Source organism: Lepidothrix coronata, unplaced genomic scaffold, assembly GCF_001604755.1.
Source record: "Lepidothrix coronata isolate B3197 unplaced genomic scaffold, Lepidothrix_coronata-1.0 Scaffold247, whole genome shotgun sequence".
NCBI classification, from domain to species: Eukaryota; Metazoa; Chordata; class Aves; order Passeriformes; family Pipridae; genus Lepidothrix; species Lepidothrix coronata.
Window position 1 is genome coordinate 408,323 of NW_016690427.1, and position 19,775 is coordinate 428,097.

General features: G+C 36.6%; 1 protein-coding gene and 1 long non-coding RNA gene across 18 annotated transcripts in view; one reads left to right on the forward strand and one right to left on the reverse strand.

Moving 5' to 3' along the window:
- Positions 1-19,775, forward strand: part of LOC108507243 — a 65,584-nt gene that overhangs the window by 29,746 nt on the left and 16,063 nt on the right. For 2 of the 8 annotated variants that reach the window (XR_001878048.1, XR_001878046.1), the window contains exon 4: positions 8,672-8,731. The exons of 4 other annotated variants lie outside the window; for them this stretch is intronic. This is a non-coding gene — a long non-coding RNA (uncharacterized LOC108507243). Of the gene's footprint in view, positions 1-7,895; positions 8,249-8,671; positions 8,732-12,289; positions 12,906-19,775 lie in introns of those variants that run through there. 2 more of the 8 variants (XR_001878047.1, XR_001878045.1) reach the window with 2 other exon arrangements.
- Positions 1-19,775, reverse strand: part of EVI5 (ecotropic viral integration site 5) — a 76,744-nt gene that overhangs the window by 25,231 nt on the left and 31,738 nt on the right. For 7 of the 10 annotated variants that reach the window (XM_017834970.1, XM_017834969.1, XM_017834968.1 and 4 more), the window contains 7 exons: positions 19,374-19,406; positions 18,669-18,815; positions 12,856-12,990; positions 10,639-10,779; positions 9,963-10,121; positions 8,242-8,388; positions 5,129-5,224 (listed from right to left, as the gene is read on the reverse strand). In XM_017834970.1, coding sequence (XP_017690459.1) covers positions 5,129-5,224; positions 8,242-8,388; positions 9,963-10,121; positions 10,639-10,779; positions 12,856-12,990; positions 18,669-18,815; positions 19,374-19,406 — 858 coding nt within the window. The remainder of the gene's footprint in view (positions 1-5,128; positions 5,225-8,241; positions 8,389-9,962; positions 10,122-10,638; positions 10,780-12,855; positions 12,991-18,668; positions 18,816-19,373; positions 19,407-19,775) is intronic. The other 3 variants (XM_017834976.1, XM_017834972.1, XM_017834971.1) reach the window with 2 other exon arrangements.

Below are 19,775 nucleotides of genomic sequence, written 5' to 3' on the forward strand. Positions count from 1 at the left end.
TGTACATACAAGAGTTACACTGAGAGTTCCTGAGAAGAAAAATCTGTACTCCAAAAATTTCCTTCTTAGAATGAGGAAAAATTCTGCCCACCAAAAAGTATCAGCTGAGAATCATGGTTTTCATCTCATACTTGAATCCTCCTTTGTCTGGCTTTCCAGGAGAAAAATATCTTCCAAAGAAGCAGCAATTAGTCTCAAACACCTGATACCTACTGAGAACTACCAAGCATGTGGAGACCTTTCAAACTCAATCAGCAGACCAGCATGTATAGCTGGCAACACAAGAGTGCAGGGACAGACTGCTTCAAAGAATGCCATTTTAAAATACCCAAAACTATTACTGTATAATGCCCTCCCAAAATCAAGTTTAGTACTCATGATAAAAAAAGTGTTTAGACAACAAATAAATAAATCACTGGAAGTCACCCAAAAAACACTGGAGGACTTAAACCTGCTTTTGCTGCTCAACGAAAGACACAGAAGATCAATGTAATCAAGTTTCAGTTGCAGGTGTCTTATCCCAAGAGGAGCAAAAGGACAAAGTTTTATAAAACACTCAATTATCACATCAGAGTCAGAAAATAAAAACACATCAGTGAGAAAATATGCCATTTTAAATCATAAGAAAACATCTAGGATTGTTTTCACTTTAATAACTGTAAATTTAAAAACACAGAAAAACAAAAAAATTGGTTTTATAGGTAGTTGAACTCCAGGCACACTGGAAAGTTGCTGTTCCTAAGATAACAGTGTACCATCTTTACTAAAATGGCTGGAAGATAGGATGTTTCCCTAACATCCTTGATTTTTTCTGACTTAGAAATATTTGTCTCAGCCTCTTTTCAGGGGAGACTTTAAAATTCTTACTCTGCGGCAAAAGATACTGCATTAAAAATGTAAATGAAGTATATTCAGAAGGGTAAATGTGGTAACTAGTGTCCTTTCAGTGACTTTACAGTGACTCATTCTATACTTTCAAAAACACATCACTAACATCACACACCACTATTGATAAGAGCAAAAAAAAGGTTTCCTGTAATTTGAAAAGATGGAAACAATTTCTTTACTCAACAGTCAGTACTTGGAAAAGTTATTAAACAGAGGTCATAGAAAGGCTTCAGTCTAACGAAATAGTGCTAAAAGTTTAAACTGTGGGGGAGATTACTAGCACAATCATGGATTTCCTTTACAGTTGCTCTCAAAGCAGCTTTGACATGGTTAGAGATAGGGTAAATGTGACAAAATTCTCTGAATCTGCCAGGAAACACAGTAGGAGGAAGTGATGTTACCGCCTGTCCAGACCAACCTAACAAAAAAAAAGAATGAGTTCTTATGGATATTTTTTGCTTTAGGATTACTCAGATGTCACACCAGTTTTTTATATTACAAGTATGCTCTATACCTGCCAACCCAAACCAGCCATGGATAATTTTAAGAGGCTAGTACAAGTTACCAGCCTGAACAGAAATGGAGGGAGAGGGATTAAGTTGCCCCACTCTGCTTCCTTGGCCCGCCTACACTTCCACTGGCCTAATGCTCCGTACCCTAAAGCAGCTGAGTGACACTAGCTTGCAACTGATTTAACCCTGCCTGAATTTTTCTATTCTTCTTTCAACTACTGCAGGGACAGCCTTTAAAAAACCAAACAAACAAACCCAAAACACCACTGATGGACCAACAGGACTGCCCATAAGTGATCAGAAGCATCGCTTGCTAATTAATAGGCCAGAAATATTTGTTTGTTGCAGTTTGAAGCTATCAGACCAGTTCAGCTGAAAACTAGACTAGCTTCCTGAGGAAGCAAACCTGAATCTTTGCTAATTGACAATAGACATAGAGGGAGACAATGTCCATTCCTTAGCCCTGGGTCTTTACACCTTACAAAAGGGTGGGACAACCACAATCAGAGTGTATGCAACCTGACCAGGACGAGCCATTTAGTTACAAGGTATGAACAGGTATGTGCAATATAAGTTAAACTTCAGTTATACTTCAATTCTGTGTTATTTTTGCTAAGGAATGACTAAGGATATCAGTCATGTATTGGACAACTCATTGCACGTCAATATACTTACACAGAAATTTAAAAGCTCCTTAACTGAATGCTCAGCCAAGATAAGATGGCATCTAGAATATATTAAAAAATAACTTCCTAGTATCATAATAAACTGACAACTTGCTGCAGAATTACATCTACTGTTGAATGATAAGAGTTCTCTCTCCTTCTCCTTCTCTGCCGTTATTACTAACCAAAACTAAGAGTGACCCATAAACTGTGATTTAAATCTAGCATTTGTGTGTGTATAACGTCAGATCAGTTCTTATGTGGGAGTAGTGATACTCTGTTACAAATTTAACACCAGTGTCTTGCACCTACACCTACATGAACATTTAAAAGAAAACCACACAATTCAGGTTAAGCATTGCTATGGACCATGTGGACCTGGCAATGAATCCCTAGAGCTTCTTAGAAAAGCTCCACCCTGCTCAAAAAAAGGGAAGGTTATGAGGTAGGTTAACTTCCTCCCTTCATTTTTATCAGCTTTGAAATAACACAGCAAGCAGATCTATTTGTGGTGCTCTGTGCGTCTCTACTTTAAGACAGACACCTACACTCCAAGACTGGCTACGTGTATTTAAGGTATTAAATATTGCATTTCAAGTCATTAAGGCAAGTCCTGATTAAAAGGCTCTCTGCTCCTCACATCAGGTCACAGCAAGTGCAGCCAAAAGCTGAACAGAAGATAATGAGAGGCAGTTTTTTCTCCAATGAGGAAGAAGTTATTTAGATTTTCAATTTCCTTAAAAAGTGGCATTTGTTTAAGCTCTATTATCAATTGCATGGTTTACAGTTTACAGGCTTTGGGAGTTCAGGCTTTCCAACTCCATTACTATTTTTTTGGTGCAGGTGTTTCAAAGGCTTTTGAGCATGAGTACCCAAAAAGGAAGTTTTGATCATAAGTTTCATATTTGCTAGCAAAACACACTGGTCAAAAGTATCTGCTTAGACTCCTAAAAAAAAAAAAAAACCTATCACAGTCCAATAAAAGGCTTTCAGGTCATGTCTACAGTGTCAGAAATAAATACATTAACATTAAAGGAACTAAATTCTGCTAAATCTCTTTTGTTTTAAATATGATAAGGTTCACACTCAAAATCTGTGTTTGACAACTGAAGTTTTCTTCCATGTTTAAGTTTGAGATCAGTAGTTCACCAAAAACCTAACAGGGCAAAGTCATCAAATGAGAAACATGAACTCCAGCCACAGAATGATTTCATACTCCACACTGTGTACAAAGAAAGCACAGCCACTGTCATTTGTGAAGAAAATCCAGAATTTTACTAAGATTGAGACTTGAAATGCACTTTAGTAGGAAACATAAAACCTAGAATAATAAAAACATAACTAAAAGTTGCATCCTACAAAGTAGTTATTGTGAAGAGGAAGGAGAGGTGATGTGGACAACCAACTGAACATGAGACAGCGCAATATCACAACAAAAGAGGGGCAGTGTAATCTTTGAACATATTAGCCAGAGTCATGAAACAGGTATTATAAAAATCTGCATGCAATTCTTATATCTATAACTTAAGCAAAATATGGAAAGGGAATAGGAGAGAGCTGTAAAATGACGGAGCATGGATGGTTTGATCAGTCAAACAACAGAAAACCGAGTTAGATGTATTGACATTACAAAATGAATACAATTCTAATTGTGTGACAGCTACCAGGAAAAAACCCCTGATCATTAGGGGATTCACCATTTGATAAGATTTCGACTACTTTTTGGGAGACCTGTATCAGTCAAATAAGGGAAGCAGGATGCCATTTGAAGTCTGTGCTAAAGTAAAAATAATGCAAAATGAGTACTGACTTCTTACCTACAAAATCACATTGTTTGAAGCAACCTCTAAACTTCGCCCCCCTTTTTTTTAGTAAAATGTTAACATGAGTAGAAGATTGACCTAAATTCAGCTACTCTTTTGTTATCTTAAAAAATGATAAATTATTCATATGCAATGCTTACTGTATTTCTAGTGTATTGATCACAGCATTATCTAAGCATTATATGATTAAAATAAATGATTGCTTTTTCTTTTAATAAATTTTGTGCCTGCTGCACTAAAGGAAATACAATGAAAATTCTTTATGCAAGCTTAATGAAATTTTTTTGTACATTCCAAATACAAAGAGATGAAAAAGCTACAGCTAGCTGAGAAATCATCACCTCAAAGGAAAGATTTCAGAGGAAGAAAAGACAATAGCAATACCAGTTTTTTAAAAAAATAAACTAGAGAGTAACTAGCTAGTAACCTGGGAATGATAATAAAGAAAACCTTTGCAGCAGAATTCAGAAAAGACAACAGTATATGAGTATAGAAAGACTACAGTAAGACATCATGATTTCTCCAAGCCAAGAAAATACAAGGAACAGTAATTTCTGTTCAAGTTCATGAGACAAGTAAAGCTCCAAAAGGAACTGAAAGTGTGAGGAACAACAGAGAGGCCAAAGGATGCATCTTCAGATCCTACGGTGATGTGGTAGCAGTAAACATTTCTGGTTTCGAGATTTACATAAAGGGAGTAAGAGTTTTACAATAAATCCTCCCATACTGGTCATAGCAGAAGAGTAAGCATAGGAAAAAATGTTTGCTGAAATCAAAATGTTAGCATCTTTTTTTGGACAGAGGATGTTTTCAGCCTCATCTGTTCATTGGTAAAAAGTACCAATTACAAGAATAAAAACCAAAACAGAAGTCAGAGTTAAAAAGAGTGTTGCCATTAGCACGGGGCAGATGGAGCTCGTTAGCCCTGTGAGGCAATCCATCTAGGAGAAGGTCACTCCAAACAAACCTACGTTCTGAGACCCTCACTGCCACTGTCCGAGTTTCACTCGGCCCCGGCAGATGAACCTCAGGATTAAAGGGTGGGCTCAGTTCAGNACATAAGGTAGATTTAAGGCTTTGCTTGAACAGGAATTCAACAATATAGCATTATCCTACTTGGCAAAGCAGTGCCTTGTGTTCTCAGTAGGTTAATGAGGAAAGAAAGTGGAGGCAGAAAAAACCCATGAAGTACAAAAACTCATCAGTATCAAGTTACACATTTAATGCCATCACTTGTTACCTGGATTTCTAATTCAGCAATATGCTGCTGGAGTTCTGCCACAGCTGCAATGCGGTCTGCCTCACGGAGCCGAACTGCCATCACTTCTTCTTTGCTCTGAAAGAAGGCAGAGATGCAAGTGAACAAATATCAGTTTCAGCTATTAACAACTGTGCACTGCTTTTACCCAAAATTATAAGACGAGAAAACTGCTCTGCACTACTGTGTGAACTACTACTATTCCAAAGCACTCAAATTTAATTTTAACCCCTAGAATTGTGTAATCATCTAATATAAATTCTAAACTATAATAATCTAAAAAAAAAATAAAAATCTGTGCAGTTTTGAAAACTTGCTGTTATCAGTTTTCAGGTCCAGAAAACAGCTGTCTTGTTTTCCAGAAATGTTATATTGTAAATTCAGAAAAAACATCAACATAATAAAAAAACAGCTTCAACCTTTGACCTTATATATAAAGAAACAGCAAAGCTACAAAAGACTTACTTATCATTTCTTTTGTCTAAAAAAATAAATTAAAAAACCCCCCACAAAAGTAAATATATTCTAAACCTCATTTAGTCCAGCTATCTTAAATCACAGTACACAACAAAGCTTGGAATAAAATACCAATGCACATAACCTACAATCAGCCTCCCACTGTAAGTTTAACCTGTAAGTCTGTCTATAAATGATAGGCAGTCTGAGTTTGGACAAGAGAGAAGGAAACATGAAACACCCTTATTCCTGTTTTATGAGGCAAGTCCTCAAGACTTCAGAGCACAAAACAACTAATATTATATTTTCAGCAGTCTAGTACAGCCACAGAGAGAAAGCAGTGCTAGATAGTGAGTGAGCAGTACTGTCAGCTGGAGAGCAAATAACTGGGGAAGAGACAGACTAGGCTCAGGTACACCTGCTTTTATGGCAGACTGGTGTAACTAAACTGTAGTTACTGTAAATCAGTTCCAGTATTTCAGTTACTTTAATGTATGCTTCAAACTAACAGTACTCAGGCCTCCTTTGTTAGACACTATAGTTGAGACCAAATTGAACATATCAAAGCTTATTTCAGTAGCCACTTGAAAACATGCTATTTGTTTGGGTTTTTTTTAAAGATTACTGTAACAGAGGTATATCATCTATAGGATCCAATTAACAGTATTTGTAATCAGTGGAGTCCATTTCAGAGAAATCCATCATGTGCTAGCCAAAGTTCAGCCATTCTTGCTAAATTCTGTTGCATGATTACTCAAATGAAGCCAAACCGACAAGTCCACAGGATTGCATGTATTTAACTGAAAGCTGAAGGACAGACTCTGGTATCTGAGATGAGTCAATAGTGTTGCTCTAGATGGCACTTACGCTTTATCTCTGAAACAGAGCATGTTCTCAATTACCACAGAACTTGATATGGTGGTAGGAAGGACAAGACTGGGGTGGGGGCACAAATCTTATGTTGTAAATTCTTTAGCAAAACTGATTAGAAAGATCAGTGATGAGTTTCAAGAAACAATCTGAAATTGAGTCCTTGCTGTAGAAGCAGTACTCAGATCAAAAGGGAAAAATGTAACAGTACACACCAGTGACAGAAAAGAGTTGTCCTACAGGTGGTATGAGATGCAACTTGCTACAAAAGTTTTAACTTCTGCTTATGCATTTCAAGTTATTTTTTAAAATAAAAATACAAGCTACTGAAATAACGTACCAATCCTTTATGCATAGAACAACTGGGGGCGGAGTTGAAAATCCAAATATATATTTTTCTGAGACACCTCTTGAAGTAGAAATATTGCTACCTAGCCAAGATGTACTGACAAAAATAGAACTAGAGCATGATTTCAGATGACTTGAAACAACAGGAAGAAAAAAAAATAATTGAACATCAGTTACTAATGGAATCGAGAATAACAAACTTGCTATATTTAAAGAGATGGGAGGTGGAACTTTTAAATATATTTAGTGCTACAAAAACTTAATATTTGTCTGTATTGCTCCATGACATTATCTGAAAAACACTTAGCAAAAACACTTGTGCATTTAAGCAGTACAGGAGTCTACATGGTATTCTACTACGTCTCTTCCCAAGAAGTCACTGTCTAGCTCACAGTTAAACAGTAGAAATCCAGGTAATGGATATGCATCAAATTGGCAATATTTCATTTTATATCAGAAACATCAACTCACAAAACATCTTACAGTGTAAATTGTAATCTTTTTTCTATCAACTACAAACCAAGTTTCAGGATCTAATGTCAGTGTATGTCAGTACTACTGCTTCACTGGGTATTGACCACTGCTATTTTCAGAGAATCTCTAAAGAATATGACTGGTGCTCTGTCTATTACTGTCACACTTTTCTCTAGCCCATGTTAGAACAGAGCTTTACAAGCAAATTACCCTAGTGAAAATAGTTATGTATACAAACACATTAGTCAGGTTAAAAACATATTATTCTCTTATAGTCAACATAAAACCAGAATATTGACTACACACTCTAATCCTCAATCTCTTAATGTTTAATGAGCACCTTCAGTATCAAACAAAAAAGTTACAGGTTATATGAAAAAGACATATCACCAAGATTGAGAATATTAAAAAAAAATAATAAATCAGTAAGAATAATCTCAGCATTAAAAAAATAGCACTTAGGAACCCAATGATTATGGCAAACAAGAGAGTCAGTAGAAGCAATTCTTCTAATTAAGATTCAGTGGCTTTTTACCCAAAAGTTTGTGATGGAGTTTGAGTAGTCAGTAGAAGTTACCTTTTCATTGCACTTTTGATTCAGGTTCAACTAGAAACAAATGGAATTGGCAAGACAGCAAGAAAATGAAAAGCTAAAAGTGTCTGTCGTCTCGGAGTGTCTTTTTATATTACACACAGACACTTTTCTGAGTAGAACCACACTTTAAAGTTTATCTTCGTGGGACCACAAAGAAGCAGCTCTGTCAAAACCTCAAGTGATTTTTGTGAGATGGTAAATTCAAGATGATGTTGCCAAAATCAGTAAAAAGAATTTTGGTTTTATGATTTATGCTTCTCTGTTAAGACACAATTCTGTCCAACAGCAGCAGACAAGACTAAAATGCACATGTATATTAGCACCCAAGTAGTCTATTCAGGATGTTGTTTACCTTGCATTCAATCTCTGCTTGTCTACGTTTTGCTTCATTCAACTGAGCCAGAAGTCCTTTGTTCTGTGCAGAAAGATACTGCACCTTCTCCTGTAGGTTGGTAACCTCTTGCTCTGCCCTTCGTAAATGATTACTATTGATCTGATTCTGAAATTTATGACAAAAAAAGGGAATGAAAATGCATGTTAAGGAAAGATTTTTGATATTAATTTAACTTTCCGAAGTCTGACAAAACAGACTTATAGATTATTTACCATAAAAAACTTTTGATGAAAAAGCATTCAGAGTTTTCTAAGTGCAATCAGAAGAGTTTGCATGATGTTTTGTTTATGATCAAGATATTCAAATTGTTCCTTAATAACAGATGACTCATTACAAGAATGCTATCGCAAAGCTCCTGTACATCTGTTTTTCCCAATTTCTTGCTTAGGTAAGGCAAAGATTTTGTGAACTTGTATCCCAACTGCAGCATGCATCCAAGAAACATCAGGTATGTCAGAAATATTATGTGCACATTTCTCTGTTCAGAGAATTCCTAAAAGCAACGTGGCACTTTAATTGAGACAGTGCAGTACTACCATTTGTACGTGAAGCTGTGCAGGCCAGTACATAACACGAGAACCAGTGCATTTCTCTCAGCTGAGAGCTAAACAGCATAAACACATACACACTCAATGCATAACACTGAAGTGAGAAGTACCTAAAGGTCTTGTGACATATTAGCCAGACAGCAGGATCCCTATGCCCCCTACTGACCAAAATACACACATGAGGCAAAGGCAACAAAATAAAAGCGCTTTAACTGTAGTGCGACAGTATTGACACCTCAATGAAAACTTTAAAAGTTACTGCAAAAGGAAACCTTTATTCAGTTGGTATAGAAAAAGCAGTGCCTCTGTCAGAAATAAATCACCATGTGCCTTGCAGTTAGCTAATCTCTCTTCAATAGCACACCCTTACGTGCTCTCATTATTTCTGGAACTGTTGAACCTTGTCAAGTAAAGCTACTGTTTGTTTAGCCTTTTGGATGCACAAGTCTCTTTCAAAAAACAGTTACATTTAGCAGATATTCCATGGGAGGATTTCTCAAAAGTCTCTTACAAATCCTTCTCATCAACTGCATGTTGTGCCTACTGACTCGAGAGAAAGTTCACTAATATAATATGAACTCACCACTTCAGTGCACTTTTATTTCAGATTTCTTTGCTTAACAACTTATTCCCTAGTTATACAAAAAGAATTTTGGCAGTCAAGCTATGATTGTCTTTTCTGAACAAACCTCAGCAAGGGTCATCCATGCATTTCTATTCTGGCACACAAAAGGCAAAGCTTCTGCTAAAAACATCTGACCAACACACAAACTGCTCTGCCGAGTCCACAGCTTAGTAACCAGATTCATGACCTCAGCAGAAAATCCAGTATCACCAGTTTCACCAGAAGAAAGCAAAACACTGCCATTTAAACAATTAGAATTACTATTTGTGATTTGTGAAATTTAAAACACCTTAAGCATTCTTTTGTTGTTAAATCAGATATAATTTAATAAATTTACATTCACACACAGTTTACCAACTAATCCAAATGAGAAATTTGGAAAGCATAGTCGTAGAAGACTAAAGAAGAGACATTAAAGTAAGCTGGATTGTATGCACTAGATTCTTCCATCCTAGTCCAACAGCAGCATCCAGCTCAATTCACACGTACTAGCGTTCAAAACATACCTGTGTTTCCATCTCCATCATTCTTTGTTTGGTCTCTTTCAGTTCAGCTTGAGTTTCTGCTTCTCTCAACCGGACTGTCATCAGCTCATCCTGTAGCTCATTCACTGCATTTTTTTTGGGAGGATCTTTCCATCTTCCAGTGGTGCGAGCTAGATGACGCTAGAAAAACAGCATGTTTTTGCTGATAATGCCAGATCTTTCCTGGTGTTCCCTTATTTCATTTAAGGTCTCAGAGTTATATGAGGACAAATAGCTATAGTTCTCCTGTAGGTCCTAAAAGCTAGAAACCAATAGAAACTTACTGTTTTTAAGAACAGTTAAAAAGCTGAAGACAGTCATTCCCAGCTACGGTAAGTCAGTGAATTGCAAGTGTATCCTGAGACTTTTGCCTATTTCTAGACCTTACCACTTAGCAAAGTCAGAGTACTGCTCAGGTACTTCCCTCCTACCAGAATGGTTAGCTGGAAGCACAGGCCCTCTGCCATCTAGGGACCAAATTCTAACATACTTTCTAAGTTAAGTTTCTTGTGGCAGCTACATTTAAAGATTTTCTCATCTCAGCAGTTTGGTCCACAATCATTAGTTTCTACTTCATCTGTAATTCAAAATTTCATAGTCTTGGTTTATCACCATTCATTGAAAATAAAAATTAATAAAAGTGTATTGCTACCCATACCTGCCAGTGTTCCTCCAAATCTTTGACTTGCTGCCTTAGTTCTTTGAGACCCATCGAAGCTTCTGCTTCTCTTAATTTTACTGCAATTAATTCTTCTTGTAGTCTGGCAACATTTTCCTCATCGGGGAGGGAGCTGTTCCTCTGCAACAAGGACCATCCTCTTAAATATGTACTTGAATAAAATTGTGCTTAGTGAAACCCACTCCGAATATAGACATGGAACAATAACTCTTATTACTAATCAAGCTTTAAGTACACATCCTTTGCAAAATAAAATTCCTTTAAAAAATCTAAGTTTCTGGATATTGTATGTATAAATAACTTCTAACTGCCAACTACAGAAAAAAAATGAAAAGGTACTAGTTTTAGGTATTCTGACTTTGTGATTTCCCTAGATGGTATCTCCCTAACAAAACATTATATTTAAAATATTTGAACCCATCAAAAATATGGAGAGAAATCTGAAAGATTTTGAGCTAGTCAATAAAAAGTAAAGCAAACAAGGAACTAAAACTACACTTTAAAGCTATAACTTTTACTTGGGTTTACAGAGAAAATAATAAATGGAAATTTATTTTTTAGGAAGTAGGTCACCAGCCTTTGTCAACATATCTGTTCTCCTTTTCAAAGGAACCATGCATTTATATATATATAAACAAGTCAAGAAGAGGTCTTAGAAATGAAAGACACATGAGGAAAAAAGGATAGAGAAAGCCAAACAGAACACAGGAAAACACTGGGAAAAGCAACACAGAGATGAAATCCTAATAATGGAAATATGGGAAAAAAACAGAGGGGAAGAAAAAGGACAGTCTGTCCAATTACAATATCCCTGACTGTGCTTCATCACTTTCTACTGTATTTCTCATCAGCAAAATCCAGTGTTTTTGAAGACATGTAATACTGTGACAGTTTCCAGGTTTTCTTGAGAGTTGAGAGTAAAGCACATGATTAACATTAACAGATCACAGCACAACAGCCATTTATTAGCATTCCATGTTTCAAAATCATGGGATCTGAGTACTGGCAAATATAGGAAGTGAGAGGGTGTGTTTCTGAATGTTTACATCACTGTCAGTATAGCCATGCAAGTCTCGGCTTATTCAGCAGAAGTTACATGATACATCAATAACAGCAATAAAGAGCTGTACTGCAGGAATTTGAGAGAATTAGCTTCAGCCACTTTCTCGTGTGCCTAAGTTCATTGTAAGAGACTGAAGTACTACTGTACATCTGAGTTTGTCTGGTACACTGGAATTGACCCTGTTACTCCAGGGTTTTTTTCACAGGTAAGTTTTCGGTGCATGCTGTCTCTGAGTTAAGTAGTTTCCTTTTGAATTTTGAAAAATACCTTATATCCTGAATTCTTACCAATGCTCAGGACAGTAAAAACTACACTGCTAACCTGCTAGGCTCTCATCAAGCCCCTCAGATAATTTAAAAAGTAAATCTTGACTCCAGTGGGTTAATTTAATCAGTAACTAAGTTCTGGCCAAAACCTGGGTGTATAGCTCTTAAAAATTTCCTAAGGAAACTATTTCCAAGGCCAATACAATAAGATCTGAAAAGCATGCTTTATATCAGGTCAATTTATTGGTTTTTTTGTTTGTTTTTTTTTTTCATTTTTTCATTTTGCTATTTTATCTTGCAGTTAAGTTTTACTTCAAAGAAAGGTAAATGTTTGACAGTTGGTTTGAGTACAGCTTGAGCTCTGGCATCAGGAAGTTACAAGCTACCACAGCACCCAAAAAGCAGCAGAGATTTTGATAATCAACGGTGGAGAGATTCTTTCCCTGCCTATAATGGGACAAAGTAGAAGATGCTGAAGACCTGGGAGTGGTTATATTGTACCCTTTCCTCCTCCTTTCCCAAACTTTTTAGTTTCACATCACCTCAGTGCTCACTCTAAGCCCCCTGCTCTTGTTGCAGGATATCATTTTGAAACAATTGATGTTTCCTGTAAAGACTTCATCAGAATCCAAGTTTTCCACTACAGTAGGCTTCAGGAACAAGAGAAAAGGGGTTTGTTCTTCACAAACCTTTGCCAGTGCAAACATATCTTAGTTTTATTGCTGTCGTTCGTACAGGTTTGAAAAGGATCTTGTAATCATGAAAGCATAGAAGAGAAAGTTCTAGAGCACAGTTATGCAAAGAATTACAGGGACCTGTATTCTGTTTGTAGTGCTGTTCTGTACAGAGGGTCCTGGTTTAATTTACCTTTTCCATCTCTAGAACTTTATCTTGCATCTCCTTCAGGGCACATTGCGATTCTGCTTCACTCAGCCTGGCTTGGACCAGCTCTTTTTCCAGCTGTAGCACAAAGTCTTCACTGTATCGTGAACTGCATTTATGCTACAAAGTTTGCAGAAATATGTTTAGTATGAAGCATAGATGGTTTGAAAGGGGTTTTATATACCAGACCTGGTGTGAAAAGTACATTCAGCTGTGTAAGATCAGGAAGACTACCTTAAGTGCTTACCTTATGCAAGTCTATTAATATGTCCATTCAGACTGCCACCAAAAAAATCCCTAATGCTCTGCCTCAAACAACTGCACCCCCACCCAGCCTGTTAATACTGACGAGCAACAACTCACACTTTTGTCTCATTGTTAACCAAACTGAAAGATTCTCAAAGGATCTGTGATATGCAGAAAAAGATGCTACAGGAACACTAGCTAATTACAAGGTTAATACAAGTATCTCTCAATTTCTACTCAAACTGTGATTCAACAGAATCCTTCTGTAATTCTGGATTTAAAATGAAGTCATGTATGGCTTCAATGTACAATGACTTTGGTTTGCCCATTTCTTCACTCCAACCCTTGGCTATCATTTGCTCACCATATACATATTCCTTCTGAGATTCAGACACATCCAACCGAAGCATCTATATTCAAAAGCCTCACTTAACTTTTTCCCCCCTAGTCAATAGTTTAAAAAACACATTTTATTTCTTCTTGGGTCACTTTAAAATGACTTAGCAGTTTGACAGATTGTCAGACTTGCCTGATAGGCATTCTGTATTTGAAAATTGAGATCAGTATTTTAATTTCTGATTTAGGAAAAAAGGGGGTGTTGACATCCTCAAAGCATAGTTGTCTAGTTACTGTGCTTACATCGTTACCCTGAAAATTAAGTTTAGAGGAAAATAATTCAATACATTTTTGGTGTCATTAACTACATTGTGAAATATAAATACTATACTTGGATTAATAGATTAAGTTTTAATTAATTAAAAATTCAACAGTAAACCCCACAGATTATTCATTATACTAAAGATACAACTGTTTTCTTTATCTTTGCATCAAAAAATTTAGTTTTCTACATCTAAAAACAGAGACAAAATGAAGAGCCTTCAGTTCCACATGCTTCTGTTATGGTGTGGCATTCCCTGACCTTCAATACACAAACCAAAGGCGAACAGGACAAACCAAGGATTTACATGTAACTACATGGCCAGGGAAATTATTTTTTCATTTATTTTTATACTTCTGCATGCCAAGGAAGCCTTTTGTCATGACTTATAGTACAATCCAAATTCAGAATCTATGCTAACCTTAGTGTTACAATGTATTATATTTCTTGTATAAATGTGCCTTCAGGAAGCTGTGATGGAGGGATGTATACAAAGCACTGAAAAGCAAGCAGAGCTCAGGCAGTTTTTAGTGTCATCAAGACCATCCACTTAAGTGCTCTGCCTGCTTAACTATGCAGCTGAACACACAGGGAACACATATATATTATGATCCTTGTACATTAGTATTAATTTGCCCTTACACATTACTAATTTAATTCGTATTATTTTCAACCCACACAGTGTCTTTGCCTCCGCAAGGAGTGGAGGCAGACCTGATTTGAGTGCAAGAAAAGGATGGGTGGGCAATGCTGATTCATTTCTACGATTGCTTCACATGATGTAGGAACACAAGTACCATAGGTAACAACATGCAGACACAGAAAAGAGGCAACAGCTCTTTCATATTCCCTGGCTGCTTGTACAAGTTCATCACATGACACACACGGCAACTTAGATGGACTCTACCTTTTTTGTTCCAGATTCTGCCAAACATTTTAATCACAGTAGCACTTTGTTGACTATGTTGAAAAGACAAATGTAACATAAAGCACTAAAATTGCAGCTCTACAGCCATTTAATTCTGAAAGAAACAAGTCCTTGCTTAGTTTCACACAACTGGATTTATTTTCCCCCAATTTTTCTTAAACACAACCATTCCTAATATTATTTTGGCTGATGAAAGGTGTAATTACAGAATGTTTCTCCAGCACACTATACTGAAGAGCAATTAACAGATTATTCAGCAGCTAACTTTGCTCAGCTAACTTTGCTTATATATTTAAGCACTAACACTGAATACAGTATTTTTATTTTCTGCATTTTGGTTGCAAATCAGAACACAGTATTAGAAGAGTATACTGCAAAGTACAGTGAAGCCTTCCATAAGGTTGCAACACTCATTTACAAGTATATATTCCCTAAATCAACTACTATGCTTTTAATAATTATCAGCCATTGTAGCTTGAGTTCCTGAAAAACAACTATGAAGTTGCTGTAACAATAACCAAATACATGGCTATAAATTACCTTACAAAGTGCATATGCTTCCACCTGAATGCTTAGTCAATTAAAATTCTATCTTCACGTAATACAGTTGAAGAGACTATTTAAAAATAAGATGTGAACCAATTTCAGCTTGATCTGCCTCTCATTTCTCAGATTCAGTTTTAAAGCATTCAGACTGATGAACTGGGTAATCATTGACAATTAAGGTATCACTGGGAAAGACAAGATTTGCATTCTGGAGGTGTTTACATCCAGCAGAAGCTACCTTTTTCATTTAGAAACAAAAAGGGGAAAAGAACAGAGAATAAAACCTTCAGCACATAATTATCAGGACTAAGTTACAACAGGCTGATTACCCCTGCCCCTAACTCCTCAAATACCATTATATATACTTAGCATGCCTCAAAAGAAAACTGTATTCTGTTAAAGTCAGGCACAACTTCCTCTATGGAGTTCTTGATTTACCACCAGTATGAGGAAGAAGCCACCTTCCTCTTAACTGTTTGGTTATCCACCACAACTTGCCTTTGGCAAGTTTCTGTATTTAAAGGTTAGACAAGCCAAAGACAGATTAGTACCATCCAATAGTACAATGATAACCTCTGAGTAGACTTCACACTTCATTATGAAGTCATTCTGGTTCATCTAAAAACTCCCTATAAATACTTCAGCACAGGAAGAAATAAACTTGTGTGTAATTTGGGCTTCTGGTGATGGACTTCAGTCAAAATACTCCTCTTCTACCCATCTCTGTATTCAGAAGTGCTACAGTGGAGAATTTCTTCATAGACACAAACATCCAATAAGCACCTTCAGTACTTACCCTTGAATGATCCAACCTGTGCTATCGAATCTCCTTGAGCAGATTGCATAAACCTCAATAATATATAAATACAAACACACAACCTTTTTACAAAGGACATGTTAACCTTCTTAGAAATACTACGGTTAGGTGATATTTTTGCTACCAACAAAAACGAGTTTTGTTGAGTTTTTTTAATCCCACGATGTTAGTTGAAAGTATCCTTAGGCAGTTCTTTTCATACATTCCTATTCAGAAATTCATACCCAAACATTACAATTTCTGTCATGCTGAAACAGAATATTCAAGACTGGAAAATACGTAGATTATAAAATACATAGGATAGATGCTGTATCTTTAAATAAGCACAGATAAACTATCCAGCCACTTACAAGTTTACAGTGCTATCATTTTTGCTAATCATAAAGAAAGCTGAAATAACTGGGGAGAAAAACTTTAAAGCAGATATTCTCAAGACAATACTGAAAAGGATATTGCCAAGAACAAAGCTACTGGCACTAGCACGTGGTAAAAAATTTTACCAGTGTAAAGTAAAATGCCAAAATTCCAAATAAACCCATGCATTCCCACCAGGTGGAGCCCTAAACAAACGCAACTGCTTACATTTGTGTCGTTCCCATTTCCACGCTTGGAAACAAAGTTAAAAGCCTGTTCAAGTACTAATGTTACCGATGCAGTAGCCCATAGCGATCTCCTAACTGAAGCCATTTTTGCACTTTCCCCACGTTGTCTAATTCCGATGGTTCTCAAAACCATAGCACTACTCCTTACACTTCAGAATTAGCCAGCTACCAGGCACAAATCTGTCCATAACCACATGTATTTACAGTCTCAGTTCCACATACATAGTCAGACTATTTCCTATAGTCATGTTCACGTTTAAGTGGAGGAAAACAACGCTGCAAACATGCAAAGTAGGAAGCGTGGCTCTTAATTTAACTGCTCATTCTTGTATTTTACTTACTCTCCATTCTCTCAGTACCTGTCCAGTCTTCTGCCCTTACAGCTCCAATCCAGCCAATTTTGCAATCCACAGCTATTTACAGTTCTGCTCAGGATCAGTTCCCATGCCCAGCCAACCTCTCAGGCCTCCCCATCATTGTTCTTCAGTAAGTTCCCAGCATAATTAAAGGCATTAGCTTTTAAAGACATACTACCTGTCAATTAACTAATAATTAAATAGAGTACCTTAGTCTCTTCTAATAAGTTTTAACTACATACAGGTCATTAATGTGGATGCCTCCAAAAAACACATTCTAAGGGTATGTGTACTATTGTAATCAGACAATAAATAGCTGGATAACTAGAAGTCTATCATTTCCCACTGCATTTCACTTGAAAGATTAGAATATATCTAAACTGTTGGAAAGCACCACAAGACCATTCCCCATCTTCCTAACTGTTATTTCTTCATGATGCTGTTTTCCTCCTAAAGAAATTGCTCATGTTATATAAACAGCAGCATTTCATATGACAGCTCATCAGTAGTAGCTCATCAGTCACTCCTTGCAATTATTCTAGCATACCTGAAATGCATTAAACAGACATAATAAACACAACATTCTAGAACTAGTCTAAGTTACGATTTCCTTTCAGTCTAACAGTAAATCTCATCTTCACCTTCCAAGATGAGATACCAGTATTTCTAGAGCTTTGGTGGAAGATGTATAAAACCAACTGCCCTACTGACTTAACGGGGCCTTGTAAGCAGCTGCAGTATGTTGTAGTTTTAAAAAGTGGTATTTCATACACCTGAAATGCCCAAGACTCCAGACAAGTACTTAGATACCACTTAAAACAGTATGAGGATATTCACATCAGCACTAGTAGTGCAGAGTTTATTCAGCAAGTGAAGATGGTGAAATGGCTTCCCCCACACCCCAGGAGAAGACACTGGGCACTTTAAGTGGCTTAGAGGAAGTAACTTCAGTCTCACAGCAATAGTCTGAAGTTGTGCACATTTTGCTACCTAAAACACAGAGTAACACAAACACAGTACTATACTATATATAAATTATTTTCCTGCTTCACATCCACATAAACCCACATTTTTTAATCAAGTCCTGTAGTTCCAAACTCAGGGACAACATCCTTCCACTTCAGTAAGCAGTAAATTTTAGCATACTAGGAAAAACCCAAATATAGATACACAGAAGAAACGCTAACATGAAATAAACTGACTTAGAAGATACACTATGTAAAGGCATTGTAAACCAACTCCCAGATTTGAGTATTCAGAGTGACACAACTTGCAATGGGTAGATTCTTAGCATGAAGAGCTACCAAAGGCTGTATGTGTGTGGTTTTGTTAGTATTTCTTTGGTGGTATGTGGGGGGGTTGGGTTGGGTGGTTTTTGTTGTTGAGTTTTTTGATTGGTGTGTTTCATTGTGGGTATGTTGGGGTTTTTTTATAAACTGATAAATTTACATCTATCCAGGGTTATGGATCTCACCTATCAGTAAGAACAGACCAAAATTTCGTTTAGTCTAATTTGTATAATTTTAAGAATGCAAATCACAATGAACAAGGATTTACAAGGACAGCACAGAGACCATGTCATGATGAGGAAAAATAAACACAAGTGAGTGAAAAAGATGAGATGATGTGCTGCCAGGCTCCTTACCCATTGCTGCTGTTGTTGGAGCTCCCTGATGGTATTCTCAGCTTGCTCCAGTTTAGTAATGGCCTCATCACTCTGCTGTTTGATGGTGGCCAGCTCCCGTTTTATGAGGTAGTTTTCCTCAGCCTCCTGGGCCCTTGTCACTTGTCCCTTAGGACATAATTTATTTTTTTAAGCACTTAATGACAAATCCAAGAAAGACTGCCTTTGTGATGTTTAGCTGCTTATTTCATCAGATTGGTTTTGCGAACAGCACAGATACAATTGGTAGAAATTTTAGGACAAGGTAGTACTGAACAGCTGCTTTAGTACTTTAGTACAAAGTTCAGCATCCGTTTAGCAAGCACGGTTTGGTACTTGCATTCAATAAAATTCCTTTCATGCATTATTACTCAGTAGTACATGCACAGATTGAAGTTCACAATATTCAATTTCAGTGTTAATACAGTGTCATAGAATCCATTTGTCATAGGAATTTGTACCAGAAAAATCACATTAGGTTAGGAAAATTACTATAACGTGCAGGTATTGGGTTTATATATTTTTAGTAAACAAAATTAAACAAGTTTCTAGCAAGATGTTAGCTCTGTATTTATTCCAAATCAGCAAAGCAGGGATAGGATATAGCATGCAAATATGCATGCATTAAAGCAGTTGGAGTTTAAGAGTAGGAAGAGAGTCATACAGTAAAAGACTAAAAGACTATACCTGTATCAATCTATCTGCCAAGGAAGCACTTTCCTACAAAGGAAAAATTCAGATAGGAATAAGGAAAAGGAAAATCAAAAAACAAGGGGCTGATAATAGTGACAAAAAAGACCAAGAGCTAATAGAAAGAAAATGCCCAAATTCTACCCATTTTCTGTGCAAACCTTTTAGCAAAATTAACAACTCTTCATATAAATTAAGGCAACTCAGCCTGAAAGTCCCAGGAAGCAGCCTTTTCTGCAACAGATTTAACACAATCCATCTTTGGTACAGAAGGTTTCAAAGCCAAATTTCTGTAACTTAAAATTCACCTACAGCAGAGTAGGTATTTTTCTCTGAACGGCTTGCTTCCCTAATTAACAAGAGTTACTGATGCATTATCTGATATGATCTAGTAGATAG